At 40.5% G+C, this 22,691-nt stretch overlaps 1 protein-coding gene across 1 annotated transcript in view; it reads right to left on the bottom strand.

Annotated features, from left to right (window-relative positions):
* Positions 1–4,436: 4,436 nt before the first annotated feature.
* CD36 (CD36 molecule (CD36 blood group)) overlaps positions 4,437–22,691 on the bottom strand; it is a gene marked incomplete at both ends in the record, with an annotated part of 29,611 nt that continues 11,356 nt past the window's right edge. The window contains 10 exons of the mRNA XM_079537013.1: positions 4,437–4,601; positions 5,370–5,424; positions 6,147–6,220; positions 6,752–6,870; positions 7,673–7,860; positions 9,435–9,504; positions 19,123–19,169; positions 19,562–19,653; positions 19,776–19,955; positions 22,054–22,198. Of these exons, the coding sequence (XP_079393139.1) occupies positions 4,437–4,601; positions 5,370–5,424; positions 6,147–6,220; positions 6,752–6,870; positions 7,673–7,860; positions 9,435–9,504; positions 19,123–19,169; positions 19,562–19,653; positions 19,776–19,955; positions 22,054–22,198 (1,135 nt within the window). The remainder of the gene's footprint in view (positions 4,602–5,369; positions 5,425–6,146; positions 6,221–6,751; positions 6,871–7,672; positions 7,861–9,434; positions 9,505–19,122; positions 19,170–19,561; positions 19,654–19,775; positions 19,956–22,053; positions 22,199–22,691) is intronic.

Raw genomic sequence — 22,691 nt, 5'->3', positions numbered from 1 at the left:
TCGATGTTTTGTTGTTTTTACAGTTGCTAAAAATATATATAAAGTGTAAAATAAACATATTTCATTTGTTATTAAATTATTTAATATCATTACCATGTACAGCTGTGAATAAAACAAGTCCTTGACTAGTCTCCCAGTTAAAAGCGTAGACAATGCAACATTTTTTTCTTTTACAGCATAGTGGCATATTAACATTACCTTAACAGACAATGCAGGAAGAACAGGTTTTTAGAAAGGCTTCTAAAGCATTACTGCAGCTAGAAATTAAGAGCTGGCACACCTGCTATGGGTTGTAATTATGTAGGCTGGCATATTTGGGGCCAAGTCTGATTTTCATCAATGACTTTCACCCATAATGACCTGGAATGGGTGTGGAATATGGGATGAGAGCATAACCAGACTTCTCCCCCAGCCCAACCCGCTGGGCCAGCAGAGCCAGCAAATGATGTTGTGATGTGCTGCCGGATGTGCCAACAGTGTGCCAACACCTCCATCTCTAAGGATGTGAAAGCAAGCTCCTCTCTGACCTCGGTTCCTGATGTGGCCTCAGAATTGCTTCAGTTTGGACATAAAATCAGAATCATTAAAGACCTTAAAGACCATCTAGTCTGTCAACCCTTCACCACCAAGCCCACTAAACTATCTCCCTACACATCTACGCATTTCTTGAACACCTCCAGGGATGATAACTTAAACACTGCCTTGGTCAGCCTGTTCCAGAGCTTGGCCACTCTTTCAGAGAAGAAATTTTCCAAATATCCAACATGAACTTCCACTGGTGCAACTTGAAGCCATTATTTCTTGTCCTATTGCTAGTTACCTGGGAAAAGAGGCCAACCTCCACCTTGCTCCAGCCTCCTTTCAAATGGTAGTAGAGAGCAATAATGTTGCCCCTGAGCCAGACTTCTTCTCTCTTCTTCTCCAGGCTAAACAATCCCAGTTCCCTCAGCTTCTCCTCATAAGACTTTGTGCTCCAGACCCTTCTTTGCATTGCCCTTCTTCGGACATGCTCCACTGCCTGAATGTCTTATAGTAAGGAGCCCAAAACTGAGCTGTATTTGGTATGCAACATGCTGGCACATTTGAGTATTGGACATGCTGCCCCCAAAGTCTCCTCTTTTTTTGTAACCCAATGTAAAAATGCTGTATGTCATCATACTTCATAGGGCAACAAGAAATATGTGCATCCAAGTAGCAGTGATGTGCCAAACTACAATGACATCCTAAGGAAGGCTAGGCACAAAATCATTAATTCATCAGTTTATAAAATCAGTATTTAGAAAAAGAAAACACACTCAAAACACCAAGGAAAAGAAATAAAATTAGTCCATTATTTAACACAGAATTTATTTAGACATGAAGGTCTCAGGAAGAAAAGTCTGAGCTTTATTTTATTTGTATTGAGTTCAATAACATCTCTAATAAATGTTTATCTCACACGAGTTTGAACAAATGCAAATAATTAACATTAGCCTTAATTACATCAATTAAGAATAACTGGAACCAACACTCTGAACAAAATAACAATTAATTTTAATTCAAGCACAGTCTAGGAGCAGAACATAGTTTGTAAGTCTGAACTTGCATTTAGATCAATGAGATTATACATATGAACAAACACATTTATGTGCATGCAAAATTGGGCCCTGAGACATTCAAAATCCTGGCACTTGACTTGCTGGATCACTGCTGCCGGAGAACCACATCATGCTAAACCACACTAATAGCGTAAGTGTTAAAGTGGTAACAGTGGAATTCAAACTAAAGAAAATTTAGCTTAAACAAAAGTGTACCAAATTCAATCAAAGCACTGCTGTTGTTCCTCTGGTGAAAATATCTCACCATCAGGTTCTGGCACACAGAAAGTGTATGTATATAGATATACACACATAAATATGTATATATAAAATATAGTGCATTATATATACATATATAAAATATGTAAAAACTTAGTGTCAGATCTTGAACCACAACAAACAGAAGGTGAGTCAATGGCTGTTATGGTACTCAATTTTTTTTTTACATGTCCATAGGACTCTAGGGATGTCTTCAGTTAAGTCATTGCCTAGGAAGCACAATGAGGAAGCAAATACATTAACTTTCTAAGTGAGAGCAGAACTTCTCTTTGGTGTCATGCTTCTTTCGCATTTCCTGCCCTGTTACTTTGCAGTTCCAGCTCATGACTGGAAAAAGCGACTCTCATGATGTATTATGTAGACTTTGACCTCATTAATAGTCCTTGGGGATTTTTATGATTCATCAGCTCTAATGCATGACAGTTACACAACTTTGTTCACAAGGAACATTAAACATGATGGATTAAAACAAGAAAATTTTGTTGGGTTTTTTCTCTTTCTTTCCAAAGGGTGAAAATACTTTACTGAATATACCTATCAAAAGATACTGTCCTTTGCTAGCAAGTTAAACTTTTCTGGATTAAAATCTATTATAGTACTATTTCCAAGCATCAGATTATCAGAAGCTGCACTGTGTTTGATTTTCCTTTTTCTTTGCAGCCTTATGTGGACAAAAAAATTGAAGAAATCTTACGTAATGCAGAACTCAAGCTCTTGTTCTGAATTCACTGTCTCCATGGAACACCCCATGATATTCAGCATCTGTCTCAAGGACACTAATTTCAAAGATATGGCATTCAGATTAAATGAAAAAGTAAATCATTTGTACAGATGGCAATGTTTGCTACCTACCTACTGGCTGACACACTTCATTAACCAAATAATTGCACATATTTCCTTGTGGCAGATGGCCTATCAGAGAAAAACTACGGCTACCTGTTCTCATTTATGCTCTAAATCAAAAATGTGGAACACTCTGATGGACCCTTTGGACCATCAAAATCATTATCTTTGTATTTCTTCTGTCTCCAGTATTCTGGGAAATTTTCTCTCCACCTTGAAGGAGATGTATCACAACACTCCCTAAGGGTTGCCTTTGGTGAAGTGGAGCTAAGGCAGCAAAGAGGCTGGTATGCAAGGAAGAGCCAGAAAGAGAAGCACACAGTAGAGAATACAAAGTGTAGTGGAGGATAGGAGTTAGGGAGTAGCTCAGATTACCAAATATCTGTGGGGCCAAACATTGATGAGCACCATCAGCAAATGAATGACTGTGGTATGTGCACACACCATTTCTGCACAAATTCTATAAATCAGGTATTTTAGTGAGTCTTTTATTAATTTCATGTTTTACAGTTAGTAGCTTTACATAACAAACTTCACATTCAACACAATTCACATCCCTGAATAAAGGATAGAGAGCAGTTCAATTGCTGCAGTTTCTATTCCTTGAAGGAACAGAAAGAAACATTTAAACCAGAGTATCATGGCTTGAGCTCAAAGGTGTTGTCATTCCCTAGCCTGCGCTCAGAGCTAAAACACTGGCAAGGGTCTTTCCTTTGTCTTGTAGTTCCTGGTAGAAAAGTAGCAACTTGCATAAATGACAGAGGGTGGACTAAATTCCAACTGCATTTCAACTTCAGTCTGCTTGAATGTCATTTAAAACTCATAACAAGGTTCATATAATCAGTTATTTGAAAGTATAATTTCCACAGTGATCTCTGATGTCAGAAGTGAGGGCCTTTGTAAATATCAGTTTATTTGGGTTATTCAGTTGGTCTTCTAAAAATGGAAAAGCCCATTGAATTCCATTGTATGTGGAATCATACCTTTTGTCACTGACTTTTAACATGCTTGACTGAAACTTCATTCTTTGTCTACATTTGAAGACTTTTGTTACCTGTAGTGAGATAAAATCAGAATTTAGCATGTGGTAAGGTAGGTCTTCTTAAAAATGGTTCTTTACTACAGCATAATCTTTTCATTGTAACATTTGCATTTCTGCTTTATTCCACCACCTGGTTATCCTATCCAGGACAGACCTATATTACATCTTAGTGGGCCAGCTATGTTTGGGAGGTGTTGAGGCTCTCGGTAAGACTGTGGGAAAAAGTGAGAAAACCTATCCAATGCTCTTGATAAGAAATGTAATTTAAAGCGAATTCCCTGAACCCCAAACAGGGATATGTCCTGGAAGAGTGCAGGAATCTACAGCTGAGTGGCCTTTGTCCCAAGGAAGTACTAGAAAGAGCTTCTGAACTGTTCAACGGCCTTAGATAAAATGTCTGTTTTCATGAAGTCACAACAATCACGCTGTCTTTTGGAAAAAGAAATGTTGGTCCTATGGATTTAGTTCCCAATATCCTCTCCTGGGTATGCTGAGAACATCCTAAAAAATTAAGGCTTGGAAGAGAATTTGAAAACATTATCTAAATTATCTACATTTTCAACAGAACTGAAATAATAACTGCTGAGCATTACTATCACTTGAAAAATGACAATTGATAAACATGTAATAAATCTGAACATTTTAAACCCTGGAAAGAAGTTGCTGCTGAGAACTGAGCCATTAGTGTTACTTACTTATTTCAATTTCTTTGTTCTGCATATGAAATAGGAACCCATGAATGCGAGGAACAGCACAGAACCTGTGATGATTAATGCCATCTGCACCACACCCAGTAAATGGACCCGACCGGTGACCTTATTTCTGAACATTTCTGCTTTTTCATCTCCAATAACAGCAGACTGAAATAGTGCAATAAAAATGTCAGTGAAAGGTAAATATGCAAAGACCTCACTTGCTGAATATATTCTTGGCATGTGTACACAGAATCACAGAATTATAGAATAGCTTGGGTGGGAAGGATCCTCAAAGATTTTCTAATTGCAATCCCCTTGCCACAGACAAGGTTACCAAACACTAGATCAGGCACCAGATCAAGTTACCAAGGGCCTCATCCAACCTAGCCTTGAATACCTCCAGGAATGGGGCATCCACAACCTCTACAGGCAGCGTGTTCCAGCACCTCACCACTCTCTTAATGAAAAACTTCCCCCAGATGTCTAATATAAATCTCCCTTCCTTCAGTTTAGAACCCTTTCCCCTTGTCCTATCGCTACCTATCTGGGTAAAAAAGTTGATTTCCCCCTAGTTTATAATCTTCTTTCAAATATTGTACGGCTGCAATGAGGTCTCCCTGGAGCCTCCTCATCTCCGGGATGAACAAGCCCAGCTCCCTCAGCTTGTCTCTGTAGGAGAGGTTCTCTAGCCCTCTGATCATTTTTGTGGCCTTCCTCTGGACCCTCTCCAATAGCTCCTCATCTTTTCTGAGCTCAGGGTCCCAGACCTGGACACAATACTCCAGATGGGGCCTCACAGGGCAGAGCAAAGGGGGACAATGCACACATATCATAGCATGAGTTTAATTGATTAATTTCAGGGCAATAAGACAGAAAAAGTCTTGTTTGTTTGTGCTTTTTTTGACAGTGAACGTATGCAGAAGATATACTAACCTCATTTAACCAAAGAATAGGGAAAACATAAGGTTTTTGAACTTTTGATAAAGCCCTGGAACGAGAAAATAAAACGCACAGAATGTTATTGTTAGCTTGTTGCATACACCAGTCTCTCTACTTAAGCATTTTTTCACCTTCAGTAACAGCTGTATCTCCCAGACATACTTCTACAGCAGTTTTGGATTGAAAAAACAAGCCTAGAGTTTCTAATAGTCATTTTACATATTAGGCAATTATCTCTAGTCTAGCCTTCCATGTGCAGGCAGTCAGAAGAAAGAAATGCTGGACACATTTATGTATTGGAGTAAGGGTCTGAAAATCTGTGTGGTATTCACCAAAGAGATGTCCAGAAGCTGTACACGGACATTTGGGCCAATGAAGAGAAGTGAAGCAGAAAGAGGACCCTTTACCCTTCTGACAAAATTCACCCAGTGTCAGAGAAAGCATAAATCACATCTCTGAATTTATTACAGAAAAATGTATTTTCCTTTCTATTTCATTCTCTACTTGAGTTTTGTAAGAATGTTATTTTTAAGAACATGTTGCACTGTAAGCTTCTATGGGGAAATCAGATATGTGTCAATATATTTGGGCAGTGCCTTGCATACGAGGGCTGCTTTCACTGAAATTTATATTCTCTGGGAATTTGTGACTGAAGTTTTTGCGAGACACAGGAAGAACTTTGGCAAAGTATTCTCATTTCTTCTTTCTCCATTTCTACCAGTGTACTTTAACGTGAAGTATATAAAAACAAAATAATAAAAAAATGCTTACTCAATTTTTGTTGAAGGCGTCACAAGGAGGTTTACTTGCAGTCTTTTGGCAAATTGCAGTGTAAAACCAGTGGTCTAAAAAAATGGAAAAAAAAAAGAATCCACTAATTTTATTTTTTTTTAATTGGATGCATAAATGCATAAACTAAAAGCAGAAATTGGCTAAAAGTTTTGCACCAGTAAGAGATGTAAATTTAATTGGCAGAGGGCAGAAAACACTTTGCATCATATCTTAATCTTAACAAAGGTCAGATCTTTTCTTCATCTCTTTTTCAACTTTTAACTATTGAAACAGTAGTATAAAAGCAATAGAAAGTATCTCATAAAAAGAATTTTTAAAAAGCAATTGAAAGTCATGGATAAACTTCAACACGCTTCAGAACTTTGTGCAATCTATTTAATCCTGTATTCCCAATGAGGAAAAATCAAAGCTTATTTTCCAAACTTCGAATGTCAGACTAAGACAAAGTTTTGCTCTAAGTTTCCCCTGCTAAAAGCTTAACACCTTTGTGAGCAGATCTTAAGAAAAGATCACAAAAATATTGCATTCTTCGCTTGTCACTCTGGTAAAAGACTGAGTTAGAAATATTAAATATTTGGACTTACAGGCTCTACGTCTAGAAATGTCTCATGCTCCTCCTCATTTGGGCTCAGACCTTCAACATCATGCAATATAGATTCACTTGCATGAAGAAAATGTGGAAGAGAGATATACACTGGCCTTCCTATATGAAAGCAAACAAATGAAAAATTCATTTGAATCATTAAGCCTTGCTTCAGTGCTCATCATCTGAAGCTATTTTCTATGCACACATGATTTGTCATACAGACAGAAAGAATTCTGAAAAAAAATCATTAATATCTCCTCTGTTTCCACCAGAATAAATTGAGATTTTTTGTGATTCTATTCTCATGACGAGAAATAAGTTGTGGTTACAAAATCCTGTTTCTTTGTGTCTATGCCATGGAGTTGGAAGCGTTCCTGGCTCCACACTGAGGTTAGGATCTTTCACTGTGTCACCCCATGCTCGTGATCTTTTTTCAGTAGAAAGCAAGCCTGAAAGGAACTCATGCTGCCCACCCTGCACCAAAAGAAGACTGTGTACATTTTATTGTACCAACGTGAAATTAAGCTAATGGTGTCTCTCACTTGATGCATGTGCACATAGTTGTGTACACACCCACACATTGTGGGTGTGAATTATCATAAATACAAAGACTGTGACTCTGGCTTTCATATAGTTCCTATATATAGTTCCATTCCTTTCTGTATGCGTATTCCTGAGAAGTTCAGTAGCAATCTTCAGTATCATGTCTTTTTCTTCATAGTGCCATGCAAGACAGAGAAATATTATAGCCATCATTTTGGGAAATAAGGCTACAAAAATGGAAAGCTCTCACAGGTAGCCTGTGGAAAAGTGTGCAGATAAATACACTGCTGGATCCTAGGGCAACACTTCGGCTACGGGACACATGCTTTCTCCCCAGTCAGATAGCATGTTTGGCAGTATCACGTCCCTGCCATACCTGCTTTGCAGGAGCTAATGTCTAGGACTCCAGCCAGCGTGCAGTTCTGTGATATGACCTGATCTGTACAGAAGCAGTAGTTATCTCCAACATCAATCGGTGATGCAAATGCTTCGCGAGGAACTGTGAAACGATACAGTGGAATTCCCTTCACGGTCTTCGTGGTCTGGTAAACTCCATAGATTGATCTGAATATAAAAGAGGAGAAATGTCACTTGGGTTGAAAATCTGAATTTTGCCTCTGAAAAGAAAGAAGTACTTCACAGAACCCATGTTCAGCAGTTTGTAAGGGCGTTCCTCAGTAACAAAGATTATTCTGTACAGTCACAAAGGGGCGTACTCACTCAAAGATAAGCACAGTAAGACACAAAAAGGCAGATAAAAATACCAGTAAAGAATATATACAAAATGAATACACTAAGAGCTCTTTTTTGCTACACTTTTCTACAGTCACTGTTGTAATGAAATGTTTGATTTTTTTTTTTTTACTACACTAGAGATAGTTAACAATATATATGCTCTTGATTACAGTGCTTTCCTGACCTCATGTTAAAGATTTAAGCTTTATGGTGCTGGCAGCATATTGGATATTACCTTACTCAACTGCATATGAGCCAAAATACCACTTCAAACTGTTTTGTTGATACATTACAAAATAATAAAGAGATATGGTTGGTATGCAGTAATCTAACCAAGGCAGCAACACTTTGTATTGAAGCCAGAGGAAAGAAGGATTCTGCCACTTGCAACATGGTGAGAAACTTTTCCATGACCTTGTTTCATCCCAGACCTTTGGGAGGTTGTTATTGCCCTTCTTTGTTCATTAATTGTGAGAATTATATGGTCAGAGGTATCTCTCAAATTATGCTCAATTAATCTAAAGAATTTTATAATTTCTGAATTGTAAGTTTCCTTTTCCATAACTTGAGAAACATTGCCCAGTTTTGAGATACGATTACTTCGCAAAAAAATAAAAAATAAAAAAAAATCTGCATGTAAAAACAGTGATCTTTAAAAGCAAACAATTCACAAAACATATGATCTACTTTATCCCTTTTTAAAAGGAAGCAGATGTTTCCAGGCAGCAAAATAAATACTGGGATCGAACCTCCCAAAACAAATACACTCTGATGCCCTTAGTATCTCTTCAATTTGATTTAAGATATCTCACTGGAGAACTCAGAGACACCAGATAACCAAAACAGAAGAAGCATGCTGAAAAGCCATCAGCATGGAATGAATTAAGCAGGTTTGTAAATACATAAAATATGTAAAAATAGCCTGTGAGAAAACAATTTTGAGTATCTAGAGGCTGACAGCAAATTCTCCTCTGCACAGATGATGTTCAGCAGAAATCACCAAAACGGGCCCAGCCAGTCCCTGCAGAGGAGCGAACTGCCAGCTCAGACCACATAGGCAGGCGAGGGGCTGTCCTGATCCTAAAAGATCAAGTCTTTGAACCCTGTGGGTTCCAGTGTCTGTAACACCTCATAGCAGTGTCTCCCTCTGTAATAAGTAAAGGCATTCCCGAATTACACACCTGTAATTCTCTGAAATGAAACACACCATAAATAACTTACTACTTGACACAAATGAAAGTGGTAGAATTAAGCTCACGAGCACAGCTCACACATTAAGTCATGTTTAGGTGGAACAGTTATGTGGTACTGCCTCAGCAATCTAAGCTCCAGCAGAGATCTCTCCAAAATGAAAGAACACTGGGAAACACACACGCATGCACGGCAGGAAGGGGCCAGTGTACCTGCAAATGTCAGAGGAGAAGAAGCGCAGTACCTGATTCTTCTTAACAAATGGAGGAAATGATGCCCCATCTGTAAAAAAAATAATGAAAAAAAAACATTAATTAATTTCTAGCTCAATGCTCAGATGTTACTTTCCCATAAAAAAGCTAAAAGTAGCCGTAATTAGTCATTTGTAGAGAAAATATTTATGTCAGTTATTGTATGATGGCAAGTATTCCACAGAACTGTTTTTGAGAGTGAGCCAAATAATAATGGCAGCTTTTTTTTTTTTCTTTTTTTTTTTTTTTCCCCAAAGTTGACAATCTATTTATTCTCAGAAAGAGCAGTGATGCACTGGCACAGGCTGCACAGGGAGGTGGTGGGGGGCACTGTCCCTGGAGGTGTTCAAGATGTGGCACTGAGGGACACTGTCTGTGGATATGGTGGCATGGCTTGGGGTTGGACCAGTTGATCTTAGAGGTCTTTTCCAACCTTAACAATTCTGTGATTCTATGATTCTATATCCTTTGCCTGTTGTGATAAGACAAGGGAAATGGTTTCTAAGTAACAGAAGGGAGATTTAGATTGGATATAAGGAAGGATTTCTTTCTACTAAGGGCATTTGAACAGGTTGTCGAGACAGGCACTGAATACCCCATCACCCCATCCCTGGTGACATTCAAGGACATTCAAGACACCAGGCTCTGAGCAATCTCATCTAGTGGCAAGTGTTCCTGTTCATTGCAGAGAGCTTGGACTAGGTGACCTTTAAAGTTCCCTTCCAAATCAAGTGATTCAAGGACTAGGGAGGTACTCTCTTCCTGTACTCAGCCCTGCTGAGGATACATTTCAAATACTGTGTTCAGTTTTCAGCCCCTCACCACAAGAAAGACATTGAGACCCTGGAACGTATGCATAGAAGGGCAATAAAGCTGTGAATGTTCTGGAGCACAAGACTTACAAGCACCTGAGACCAGGGAACGGGGATTGTTTAGTTTAGAGGACAGGAGGCTCAGGGGAGATCTTATTGCCCTCTACAACTACCTGAAAGGAGGTTATGGTGAGGTGGGGTTGGTCTCTTCTCCCAGGTAATGGTGATAGGACAACAGGAAGTGGCCTCAAGTTGGGCCAGGGGAGGTTCAAATTAGATGTTGGGAAAAAATTATCCAAAAGAGTGGTAAGGTGCTGAATTGGGCTGCCCAGGGAGGTGGTGGAGTCACTGTCCTGGAAGTGTTCAAGAAAGATGTAGGAGTGGTACTAAGGGACATGTTTCAGTGGGCAGCAATGGTGGCAGTGAACAGTTGGACTAGAATGATCTTCAAGGTCTATTCAAACATTAATGATTCAATGATTCTATGGTCATCAAATCCATAAAAGCAGAGGATAAAAATACAATTCCTACTTAATAAGAATCCCAATATGTGCTGCCACTGCTTCAGTGTATATGTACTCTAAGGCCTTCTAGAGATTCTTGGTTCACTTGGAGTTCAGCTAGCACCTAGTGCTTGTAAGAAGTGCAGCTTTTGTCTTCAAAAGTGCCTATTTAATAAAAAGTACTAAACATTTTTCACCCAAAACTGCTCAATTGGAACTCCTGAGAGACAAGCACAGGATGTCCAGAGGAAGAGCTTTTTCTGATGTCTTTCTCCCATTTTGCCATGAAGAGAGCAGCTTGCCTGCTTAGAAGCATACTTCTGCACTACATGCGTCTAGTGTTGAGTAAGAGGAGTCTCACCCATTTTCCAAGCAAGGTGTTGTAACAATCTTCTAACCAGTACATTTGTTACGTCTTGCTACAGCTCAGTTTCTTAGTCAGCAATTCTAACCAAGAAATGGAAAACAACTGTGCTATCTTTGAATCTAGTTGGCAAGATCCAGAAAGCCAAATTACACACTGCTGCTTGCCCACTGCTGACAGAAGCACTTTTTCTTAAAGACAATCCAAGATTGTCCTGGAGACATGCTCTATTGTAAAATCTTGGCAGTGTTGGAATGTTTGCAAATACAGACTCATTTCAAACTGTATAAGTGTGCTTATTTAGACTTTTTATCTCGTTATTTACTTTTGCTCTGAAAATGCTGTGCTCTGGTGTGAAAGCTTACAAGATGCAAAGGAATTCTAACTCACATGACATTTTAAACCTGCTGATTCTCTAAATATATATCCCCTCCTTAGCAGTCATACTGAGTGCTCATGTAAACTGTGCAATGACCTTTGCCAACAACAAAACTCTCCTCACTTTCAAAGGACTGAAGCACTCAGTCCTGTTACCTGAGTGTGTTTATTCCATCACTTGTAGAGAAAGACAAAGCTAACAGTGGAAAAACAAATGGATTTCAGGTTTCATAATAAAAAAGGTAAATTCCAGAACCTAAGAAAACATTGCTCCTAATAAAATTACTCCGCAAAAGAAGAAATTATTCCTGTTCACAGCCTTTTGGATATTCAGATTCTTGGGAAGTATTTGAGATACTTCAAAATGAACTGCCAAGTTCACTCATTTATACCACACTGCATGTGGATGGGGGGGGAGTGGGGATGGGTTAGGATTAGGGCTACCTTTATTCTTTATCCATTTTCACTTGCTACTACCCTTGTCACATCAATTTCTTTCCTATCTCAGGAAAAACTTTTCTGTCCATTCTGGTACATGTAATCTTAATATTCAACAACACAAAAGAATATACATTACTAAAAGGAAAATACGCTGTTTTTCAAATGCTATACCAAAGAGAAAGAATCTTGCTTATATTGTAACAGACAGATAGTAGAAAGTTAGATCCTTGCTTGTTCTTCTTCTGCACCTACTGTAGCTGGAGTGTGTTTAAGAATATATAAAATAGTGCATAAGATAGTGTATAATGATGCATAATATATAATGGAGACAGATGTATGCATATATAGTAGCAGCAGTGTGTATACATTTGTGTATACATACTCATATATAGATATTTAACTGCAGAATACATGACTGTCGTGGTTCTATGTTTCTTGTTTGTTTGTTTGTTTGTTTTTACTTTGGGTTTCAGTATTCTACATCAAAACATCATGTAGTGTACGGGGTATTAAAGTGTTAATGCCCAATCCCAGGTACCTATCCCTGTACATTACAGAAGTCACGGGATCTGGCCCTTCCGGGTGGGGGGGGGCACTCTCTTGCTGCCTTGCAGTGGGTGCTGGAGGGTGCTTTCCTAGCCGTTCCAAGCTTTTCAGGTTTGACTCGGTTCCGGGAACTCTCTCTCTCTCTCTCTCTCTCTCATCTTGTCTGATTTATTAATCTCAATTTCAATTAAATTGTATATATTGTGTTATCTTGTATTCCAATATTATAGTAAAATAAGTTTTCCTCCATAGATTGTTGCCGCTGCTCTTTTCCTCCCTTCCTTCCTTCCCATTTTTGTGGGACTGGGGTGGGGGGGGGGAGGGCAGAGGCCTGTCGCCCCTGTCACGGACATAGATTGATCTGGTCAACTCCGTGACAGATTTTTGGCGCCCAACGTGGGGCACGAGCTGCTTTTTAGCTGTTAGAACGGATCTTTTTTTCTCTCTGCTCTTAGAGAGCTTCGTTAGGGAGCATTATCAGTAGTTCAAGTTTCTGTGCTGGAAAACCTGACCTTGAAAGATTAGGCGTACTGCCAGTGTTCTGGGATATTTGTAAACTTTGAGCACTACTTAGTCTGGGTAGTGCCTTTTTTTTTTCCTGCTCTTGTTAGCTTCAATTCATTAACCCCTTTTTTAGCAGGCACCTCTGATGAACCCACTCGTTATCGTGGGGGCGCTGTGTAAAGGATTTAAAGCAATGGTGTTACTCACAACCTACTGGCCAATAATCCATCTTGCACTTACGTGTGTTGGAATTGCATCCGTATATAGGTACCTAATGGCACTGATGGAGACACCTATGTTTTACCTACTTGCAATGTGGTATGATTTGAATTTTGACATTTACATCCCGGAAGGAATGGCTAATTTCACAAACAACTACATCCCAGAAGGAATGGCTAATTTCACAAACAGCTACATCCCAAATGGAATAGCTAATTTTACAAACAACACGATGTTCAGACCAGTCTCCGGGTTTTCTTTTCGGTTTGTCAAACGTTTTTTGAATCCTGAATTAATAGTCATGGTGGTGTGCGTGTCATCAATTCTCCTGAATGTATTCCAATTCATTTGTAATAAGTCTTCTCCAAAACTAGAGAATGATGACTGGCAGGGGATATGGAGAGGTTTAGGAAAGGTCTTAGAAGCATGGGGACCTGCAGTGTCATGGGATTTTACTCTTGAACACCTGTGGGATCCTGAGAAACTAAGCCAGTATTTGAATCAGGGACTATGCGGCTTACATAAATCTAAGGAGGTACAACTTATTTGGGGTTTGGCTTGTGCTTACCGTGCCCTATATAATACCATTCTGGAGAGAGAGAGTTTTCGAGCTGAGGTTCAAGCCAAAGGGGAAAATCCCCAAGTCAAATCTAATCAATCACAGGAGACACCAGTAACAATACCGGTTGCTCCTGTGGAGGGCAAGAAATGGAAACGAGTGTCTTCGCGTCTTGAACGAAAAAGAGAAGAAGAGGAGGAGGAGGAGGAAGATCCAGGTGAGGGGCCCTCCTCAGAACCACCACCATCGCGAAAGGCAAAAGGGAAAACTAAGAGACGTGCAGAAGAGAGTGATGAAGAGGAAGTCTCTATTACTACTCGCCGGCCTCTAAAGATGACTGAAATCCAAGGTTCAAGAAAGGAGTTTACACGGCGCCCGAATGAAACTCTTGTTTCCTGGTTGGTTCGCTGTTGGGACAGTGGGGCCCATAGCTTGTCTCTGGATGGTAACGAAGCTCGCCAACTAGGTGCCATTGCCAGAGATCCAGCTATTGATAGAGGAATTAGTCGATGTTCGGATGAGGCTACCTCCCTCTGGGAACGAGTGTTAACAGCCGTGAAGGAAAAGTATCCCTTCAAAAATGGCTTGAAGATTGCGATGAAAAAATGGGATACAGTTGAAAAGGGTATCCAGTATTTGAGGGAAATAGGCGTGGTGGAAATGTTGTATGACCCTGACTTCGTTCCTAACCACCCACACCAAAACCGCGACCCTGAAAAAGTGAGGACAACGCCTGAGATATGGCAGAAAATCGTGACAACAGCACCGGACAAATATGCCTCTACACTAATGTCAGCGTGTGACAGATTCAACGAACAACAGAGAACGCCCTTAGTTTATGAATTAATTGTTACGCTCCAAAATTACGAACAATTGCTGTCCCCAATTCATACTGCCGTTGCTGCTATATCAAGAATGATGACGGAGCAAGTGTCTCAACTGATTAACCGTGACAAACCTGTAGCAGTATCAGAGACGCTTGATGAAGATCAGGATAATCAAAAGAGTCTAGCAAAGGATATGAAGGAGATGAAGGAGATGATGAAATTTATGCGAGCCCACCTAATTAAAGACGATGAACCTTCCTTCTCACGTGCACCATCAAAGATCTCAGCTGTTAGAAGCAAACGCTCTCCGGCTCAAGTAAGGGGTAACACACCGCGAATTGCCTTATGGTATTACCTACGTGACCATGGAGAAGACATGGGGAAGTGGCACGGCCAACCTACTCCTGTACTACGAGCCCGGGTGAAAGAATTACAAAGCAGATCAACCACCAGTGCAGTTGCTCCAGTTACCACAGGTAATGAATAGAGGGGCCCTGCCCTCAGTCAGGGGGGGGAAAGGGATAATAGAGTATATTGGACTGTGTGGATTCGATGGCCTGGCACATCAGAACCACTGAAATATAAGGCACTGGTGGACACTGGTGCACAGTGCACTCTGATGCCCTCGAGTCACCAAGGGACAGAATCAATCCATATTTCTGGAGTGACCGGTGGCTCTCAAGAATTGACTGTGTTGGAGGCTGAGATAAGCCTCACTGGTAAGGACTGGCAAAAACATCCTATTGTGACGGGCCCAGGGGCTCCATGTATACTAGGTATTGATTATCTCAGAAGGGGGCATTTCAAGGATCCTAAGGGGTATCGATGGGCCTTTGGAATAGCTGCTGTGGACACAGACAACATTAAGCAGCTGTCTGTTTTGCCTGGCCTGTCAGAAGATCCATCTGTTGTGGGGCTGCTGCAAGTAAAAGAGCAACACGTACCGATTGCTACAAAGGTGGTGCACAGGCGTCAGTACCGCACCAACAGGGATTCTTTGCTCCCCATTCATAAGTTAATTCGTCAGCTAGAGAGCCAGGGAGTGATCAGCAAAACTCATTCGCCTTTTAACAGCCCCATATGGCCAGTGCGTAAAGCCAGTGGAGAATGGAGGCTGACGGTGGACTACCGTGGCCTGAATGAAGTCACACCCCCACTGAGTGCTGCTGTGCCGGACATGTTAGAACTCCAGTATGAACTGGAGTCAAAAGCGGCCAAATGGTATGCCACCATTGACATTGCTAATGCCTTCTTTTCCATTCCTTTGGCCAAAGAATGTAAGGCACAATTTGCTTTCACATGGAGGGGCATTCAGTATACCTGGAACCGTTTGCCCCAGGGGTGGAAACACAGCCCAACCATTTGCCATGGGTTGATCCAAACTGTACTGGAACAGGGCAGTGCTCCTGAGCACCTGCAGTACATTGATGACATCATTGTGTGGGGCGATACAGCAGAAGAAGTCTTCACAAAAGGAGAGCGAATGATCCAAATTCTTCTGAGTGCCGGTTTTGCTATTAAGCGAAGCAAAGTGAAAGGACCTGCCCAGGAGATTCAGTTCCTAGGTATAAAGTGGCAAGATGGCCGTCGTCACATCCCGACAGATGTGATCGACAAAATCACTGCTATGTCTCCACCCACTAGCAAAAGAGAGACACAATCTTTTCTGGGTGCAGTGGGCTTTTGGAGAATGCACGTTCCAAACTACAGCCTCATTGTAAGCCCCCTTTATCATGTGACGCGAATGAGAAATGAGTTTACATGGGGCCCTGAGCAGCAGCAGGCTTTTGAACAGATTAAACAGGAGATAGCCCGTGCCGTGGCCCTAGGGCCAGTACGGACAGGACAGGGTATAAAGAACATCCTCTATACCGCTGCTGGAGAGAACGGTCCCACTTGGAGTTTGTGGCAAAGAGCCTCAGGAGAGACCCGAGGCCGACCCCTGGGATTCTGGAGTCGGGCATACAGAGGGTCTGAAGAGCATTACACTCCAACTGAAAAGGAGATCTTAGCTGCATATGAGGGGGTTCGGGCTGCTTCCGAAGTAGTCGGTACTGAAACACAGCTTCTTCTGGCACCTCGACTGCCAGTGCTGAACTGGATGTTTAAAGGAAAGGTTCCCTCCACCCATCATGCTACTGATGCCACTTGGAGTAAGTGGATTGCGTTGATTACACAGCGAGCGCGGATGGGGAACCTCAGCCGTCCAGGAATCCTAGAGGTCATCATGGACTGGCCTGAAGGTAAAAAGTTTGGAACACCACCAGGAGAAGAAGTATCACGTGCTAAAGAAGCCCCACCATACAATGAACTACCAGAGAATGAAAAGAAATATGCCCTGTTCACAGACGGATCGTGTCGTATTGTGGGAAAGCATCGCAGATGGAAATCTGCTGTGTGGAGCCCCACACGACAAGTTGCAGAGGCCACTGAAGGAAAAGGAGAATCAAGCCAATTTGCAGAGGTAAAGGCCGTCCAACTGGCCTTAGATGTCGCTGAACGGGAGAGGTGGCCAATGCTCTATCTTTACACTGACTCATGGATGGTAGCAAATGCCTTATGGGGGTGGTTACAGCAGTGGGAGCAAAATAACTGGCAAAGAAGGGGTAAACCTATTTGGGCTGCTGAACTGTGGAAAGACATTGCTGCCCGAACAAAGACTATAGTCGTAAAGGTGCGTCATGTAGATGCTCATGTGCCCAAGAGTCGGGCTACTGAAGAACAGCAAAATAACCATCAGGTAGACCGAGCTGCCAGAATTGAGGTGGCTCAAATAGACCTGGACTGGCAGAACAAAGGTGAATTATTTCTAGCTCGGTGGGCCCATGAGACCTCAGGTCATCAAGGGAGAGATGCAACATACAAATGGGCTAGAGACCGAGGGGTGGACTTAACTATGGATGCCATTGCACAGGTTATTCATAACTGTGAAACATGTGCCATTATCAAACAAGCCAAGAGGATGAAACCTCTCTGGGAGGAAGGGCGATGGCAAAAGTACAAATATGGGGAGGCATGGCAGGTTGATTATATCACCTTGCCACGATCTCGCAATGGCAAGCATTATGTGCTTACTATGGTGGAGGCAACCACTGGGTGGCTTGAAACATATGCAGTACCCCATGCTACTGCCCGAAACACCATACTGGGTCTCGAGAAACAAGTCCTGTGGCGACATGGCACCCCAGAAAGGATTGAGTCAGATAATGGGACTCATTTCAAAAATTCTCTTGTAAATACTTGGGCCAAAGATCATGGCATTGAGTGGATTTACCATATTCCCTATCATGCACCAGCCTCTGGTAAAATAGAACGATACAATGGATTGTTAAAAACGATGCTAAAAGCACTGGGTGGCGGAACATTTAAGCACTGGGAGAAGCATTTGGCAGAAGCCACCTGGTTGGTCAATACCAGAGGATCTATTAATCGTGATGGTCCTAACCAATCCAGTTCCCTACATACCGTAGAGGGAGATAAAGTCCCCGTTGTACATGTAAAGAACATGTTAGGAAAGGCAGTTTGGATTCTTCCAGCTTCTGGAAAGGGCAAACCTCTCCGTGGTACAGTTTTTGCCCAGGGACCAGGATGCACTTGGTGGGTAATGCAAAAGAATGGGGATGTCCAGTGTGTACCACAGGGAAACTTGATGCCGGGGGAGTGCAGTTACTAACTCTATGTATATATATATGTATATATATATATAGCCATGTGTGTGTAATGCATTGTAATCATTTTTGTTGTTGTTGTTGTTTGTTTGTATATATGTATATATATATATTAAGCATGATGTAACGATGTAGAATAAGGGGTGGAATGTCGTGGTTCTATGTTTCTTGTTTGTTTGTTTGTTTGTTTTTACTTTGGGTTTCAGTATTCTACATCAAAACATCATGTAGTGTACGGGGTATTAAAGTGTTAATGCCCAATCCCAGGTACCTATCCCTGTACATTACAGAAGTCACGGGATCTGGCCCTTCCGGGTGGGGGGGGGCACTCTCTTGCTGCCTTGCAGTGGGTGCTGGAGGGTGCTTTCCTAGCCGTTCCAAGCTTTTCAGGTTTGACTCGGTTCCGGGAACTCTCTCTCTCTCTCTCTCTCTCTCATCTTGTCTGATTTATTAATCTCAATTTCAATTAAATTGTATATATTGTGTTATCTTGTATTCCAATATTATAGTAAAATAAGTTTTCCTCCATAGATTGTTGCCGCTGCTCTTTTCCTCCCTTCCTTCCTTCCCATTTTTGTGGGACTGGGGTGGGGGGGGGGAGGGCAGAGGCCTGTCGCCCCTGTCACGGACATAGATTGATCTGGTCAACTCCGTGACAATGACTCACAACCCAGGGGGTTTAACTTGTATTTTGTATCTCATTGGATTGCAATATTGATATAATTATATTAATAATTAATATTAATATCTCAAATATTGCAGTATTAACTATATCTTGCAATATTAAGAAATGACTTTCAAAGTTTCAGAAAGCTTTAATAGACTCACCAGTGCCGTTAACCAAATCACAGTGACCTTCCCAGTAAGATAGATTCCTTTAACATAAAAAAAGTCATGCTTCATTAATTATAACATGTAAATCATGTCATTATTACTAAGCTTCACTGCTCCATTATAAGCCTGATTCGTTAGCAATGACACAGAACAGAAATAAATTCCATTCAGATAAACTATATGATACAGTAGAATAGGATAAATTGGATGTGCCTATTTAAGTATACAAGGCAGAAGCAACTATTTGTAACAAAGAATCAATAACTGTCTTAAATCCAAGCTCATAACAGAATAACGAATAGCCTGAAGATTGATCAAGCTTTTCTTGAATTATTTTTGAGTTTCCATTTAACTATAGCTCTTAGTGAGGCATGTTTTAAAAACCACATCTTGGAAATACGTACATTTTTTCATATATACAACATCATGATACCTTTTGTTTTTATAACTTTCAATTATTGCTGTTTTGCTTATGTCTTCTTTCCCATTATACACTCTGTAAAGTCCATCAGATGTCCCATTATACTGTAATAGACACAAGAAGGAATAACAAAATACTGTCAGATTTTTCCTCCTCACAGCAGCAGCCTTAACTTTCATTCACGGAATTGTAACTGAATCATTATCTCCTCTCTGGTTTCACTTACCGGGTAGAAGACTCCCAGAACTGGGTCCAAGGGGAAGGGAACCTTGCTTAAGAAGGGGTCAGTATATCCCCATAGTATTTCTTTCACTGTTCTGTTCTGCAGCATGTTTGATTTAGAAGATTTAATCCAGGTATTTAAAAGTAGTTGGATGAAATTGTTTGTATAGAGGGCAGGCGCAGCCTACAACAGCAATAAAATTAAAGTTTGGATGAAAAATACAGAAAGACTCCACATCTCTGGCAAAGCTGGTAGGTAATGTGGATACAACTCACTGTAAGTTAAATTTTTATTTACAACTGACAGTCATTTACAAAATTGCTGGATATAACTTAGCATAAAACCAGACTATTTGTCTTCAGTGTTTACAAAAGTTCACTAGGTTATCCTTAAACTCTTTGAACTTCAGGTCCCAATGCATATTACACGGACTGTACCACTTCTCATTTTGTTACCTATTGTGTCCATGTGTCACATACACCAGCCTCACACACATGCCTTGTTACCTGTTGGCTGTGGTTTAAACTTAATATGGTGAAGAAATTATGCTATCAACAATGTGACTGTATCCTGAATAAAAACAATCAACTGCCAAAGTACAATTATTTTTTAATCAGAAAGTATACATTTCTGCTCTGGAGGAAAACATTTCTGAAAGTAACATGTCCTTTCCAGAAAGTTTTAATTCTACATAATAGATGAACTTTTTCTATTCCAATGAAGAATGACGTATTTTACCAGCAGTAATTGCAACAAATTTTTCCAGAACAATGTAAACATGTGCCTAAATCCATCAGATAGCTTGTGGAAAACAAGCAGAAAGAATCTAGGTTGGTTCATGTGGTGAAGTAGAAAATTATGACAATTTTGATAAGTAAATCATAGAATCATAGAATGGTTTGGATTGGAAGGGACCATTAAGATCATGTGGTTCCAAGCCCCTGCTGTAGGCACAGACACCTCCCTCTAGACCAAGTTGCTCGCAGCCCCATCCAGCCTGGCCTTGAATGCTTCCAGGGAGGAGGCATCCACAACCTCTCTTAGCAACTTGTTCCAGTGTCTCACTACCCTCACAGTAAAGAATTTCTTCCTACTAACTAATCTAGATCTATTCTCTTCCAGTTTAAAACCATTTCCGCTTGTCCTGTCATTAAGCATTCTTATAAAAAGTTCCTCTCCAGCTTTCTTGCAGGTCCCCTTCAAGCATTGGAAAGCCATTATATGGTCCTGATGGTTTCCCTTCTCCAGGATGAATCTGTGTAAGAAAAATCTCTTTGAGCAAGCTCAGCCTAGGCTCTACAAGATCTTTCTGTGTTCAGTGCTACACAGAAAGTTACGGAACAGCCAGCCAGAAAGTTGAACTCCGAGAGACAGAATTGATCTCTCTTTTGCTTTTATTTTTTAAATCTCCCTTAACCCATGAATTTTTCATTCTTGCCTGAATTCAAACTCAGAGCAAGCAGCAAGCATGAATATGGAAAGATTATGAGATAGAGATGTATATTCAATTCCTCTCATGGTTAAGCATGAAAAACATCTCCCTTGATTTCTCAGTATTTTCACCACAAGGTTATGATACAGAAGGTGGTCTCTACTAGATAGACTGTCATCACTGCTGCCACACAAGCTAGGCATCACCTCTCTGGGAATCTAGACTTATCCCAGTTTGGTTCTGAACACAAACATGGAGCTTGAGTAATCTGTCCTTACATACCCCGACATAGCTACTTCCAGGCAGGAGCCTACGTTTAGATCCATAGAGTTGCATGGTTCAAAATGAGGGGAATGAGCAGTGTTCATGAATGCCACGGCATGAAGGACTTTGATCCACCAAAACAAAAGCAACTTTCTGAAAGGAAGTTGCTAGCCCAGATTAGAACATAGACAATTGACCATTATTTTCTGTTTAAACCAATCACCTCTTCATTTTAACACCAGCCTTCACTCTCACGGTTATCCTGAAAATGCTCAAGTAGGAACCACAGTGTCATCAGGAGACATTCCAACAACACAATCATGGCTGATAATAATTCTTTCCCACACAAAACTTGCATAGAAGGATGCTGTTTGTTGCATTCTGTCCAGGCTGGTGACTTTGCTTTCATTGGCAAGAATAAGTCAGTTTTCTTTTATAGTTGAGATTACCCTGGGCATATAAGGAAACCTTAATGTAAAAGCCATATGTCCTCGGAATGCGCATTATTAATGCTATATTCTCCTCTTTTTCCTCCACTATCTCTACATTTAAATGTGGATATTATGGATTGGTTTCTTGACTTACAACAACAGCGAGGTTGAGGCACGTGATGGTGTCATTTTCTGTCCCAACAGACATATCAGGTTCAAAACGAGCAGCGTTAGGCAACATGTAAGATATTGTGCCATTAGAGTTTTCTGTGATATTTTCTTTGGGTAAATATCGCACCCTTGAAATACAAAATAAAAACAGAATATTTTAAAATCTGATGTTTGCATTAACATATAATCAGACCTGACTGAATTTCTTTGAACACTTTTGAAAATAAATGTTCACCATTTTATAGCCACTAAAAGATTCTAAAGTTTCATTTGAATATTTGTAAACATGTACTGTACATTTCTCTTGTAAATATTTCCTTAATGCCTAACGGATTTTTGCTTGACGCTAAAATTCAAACAAACATTTCTTCGTAATTTTTTGTTTCACTAATCAGCTCTGTATCTTCCTGTATTCTGATCTGAGTTAGTTAAGTTTCATCACATTTTCTTTCTAAGATTTTTAATTGTTGCATGCTCTTAGAATGGAATTACTCAGAATTGTTAATAAACACTCTTGAGATTTGATATGTTAGGCTTGTGTTCCAATGAAAGAGATTACAGGTTAAATCTATAATGGAAATCACTTTGTTAACATTTCATAACCACATGGAGATCTACAAG

Source organism: Tetrao urogallus (genome assembly GCF_951394365.1).
Source record: "Tetrao urogallus genome assembly, chromosome: 1".
Classification (NCBI taxonomy): domain Eukaryota; kingdom Metazoa; phylum Chordata; class Aves; order Galliformes; family Phasianidae; genus Tetrao; species Tetrao urogallus.
Note: the sequence above shows the minus strand (reverse complement) of the source record. Positions and strands in the feature narration are given on the sequence as shown.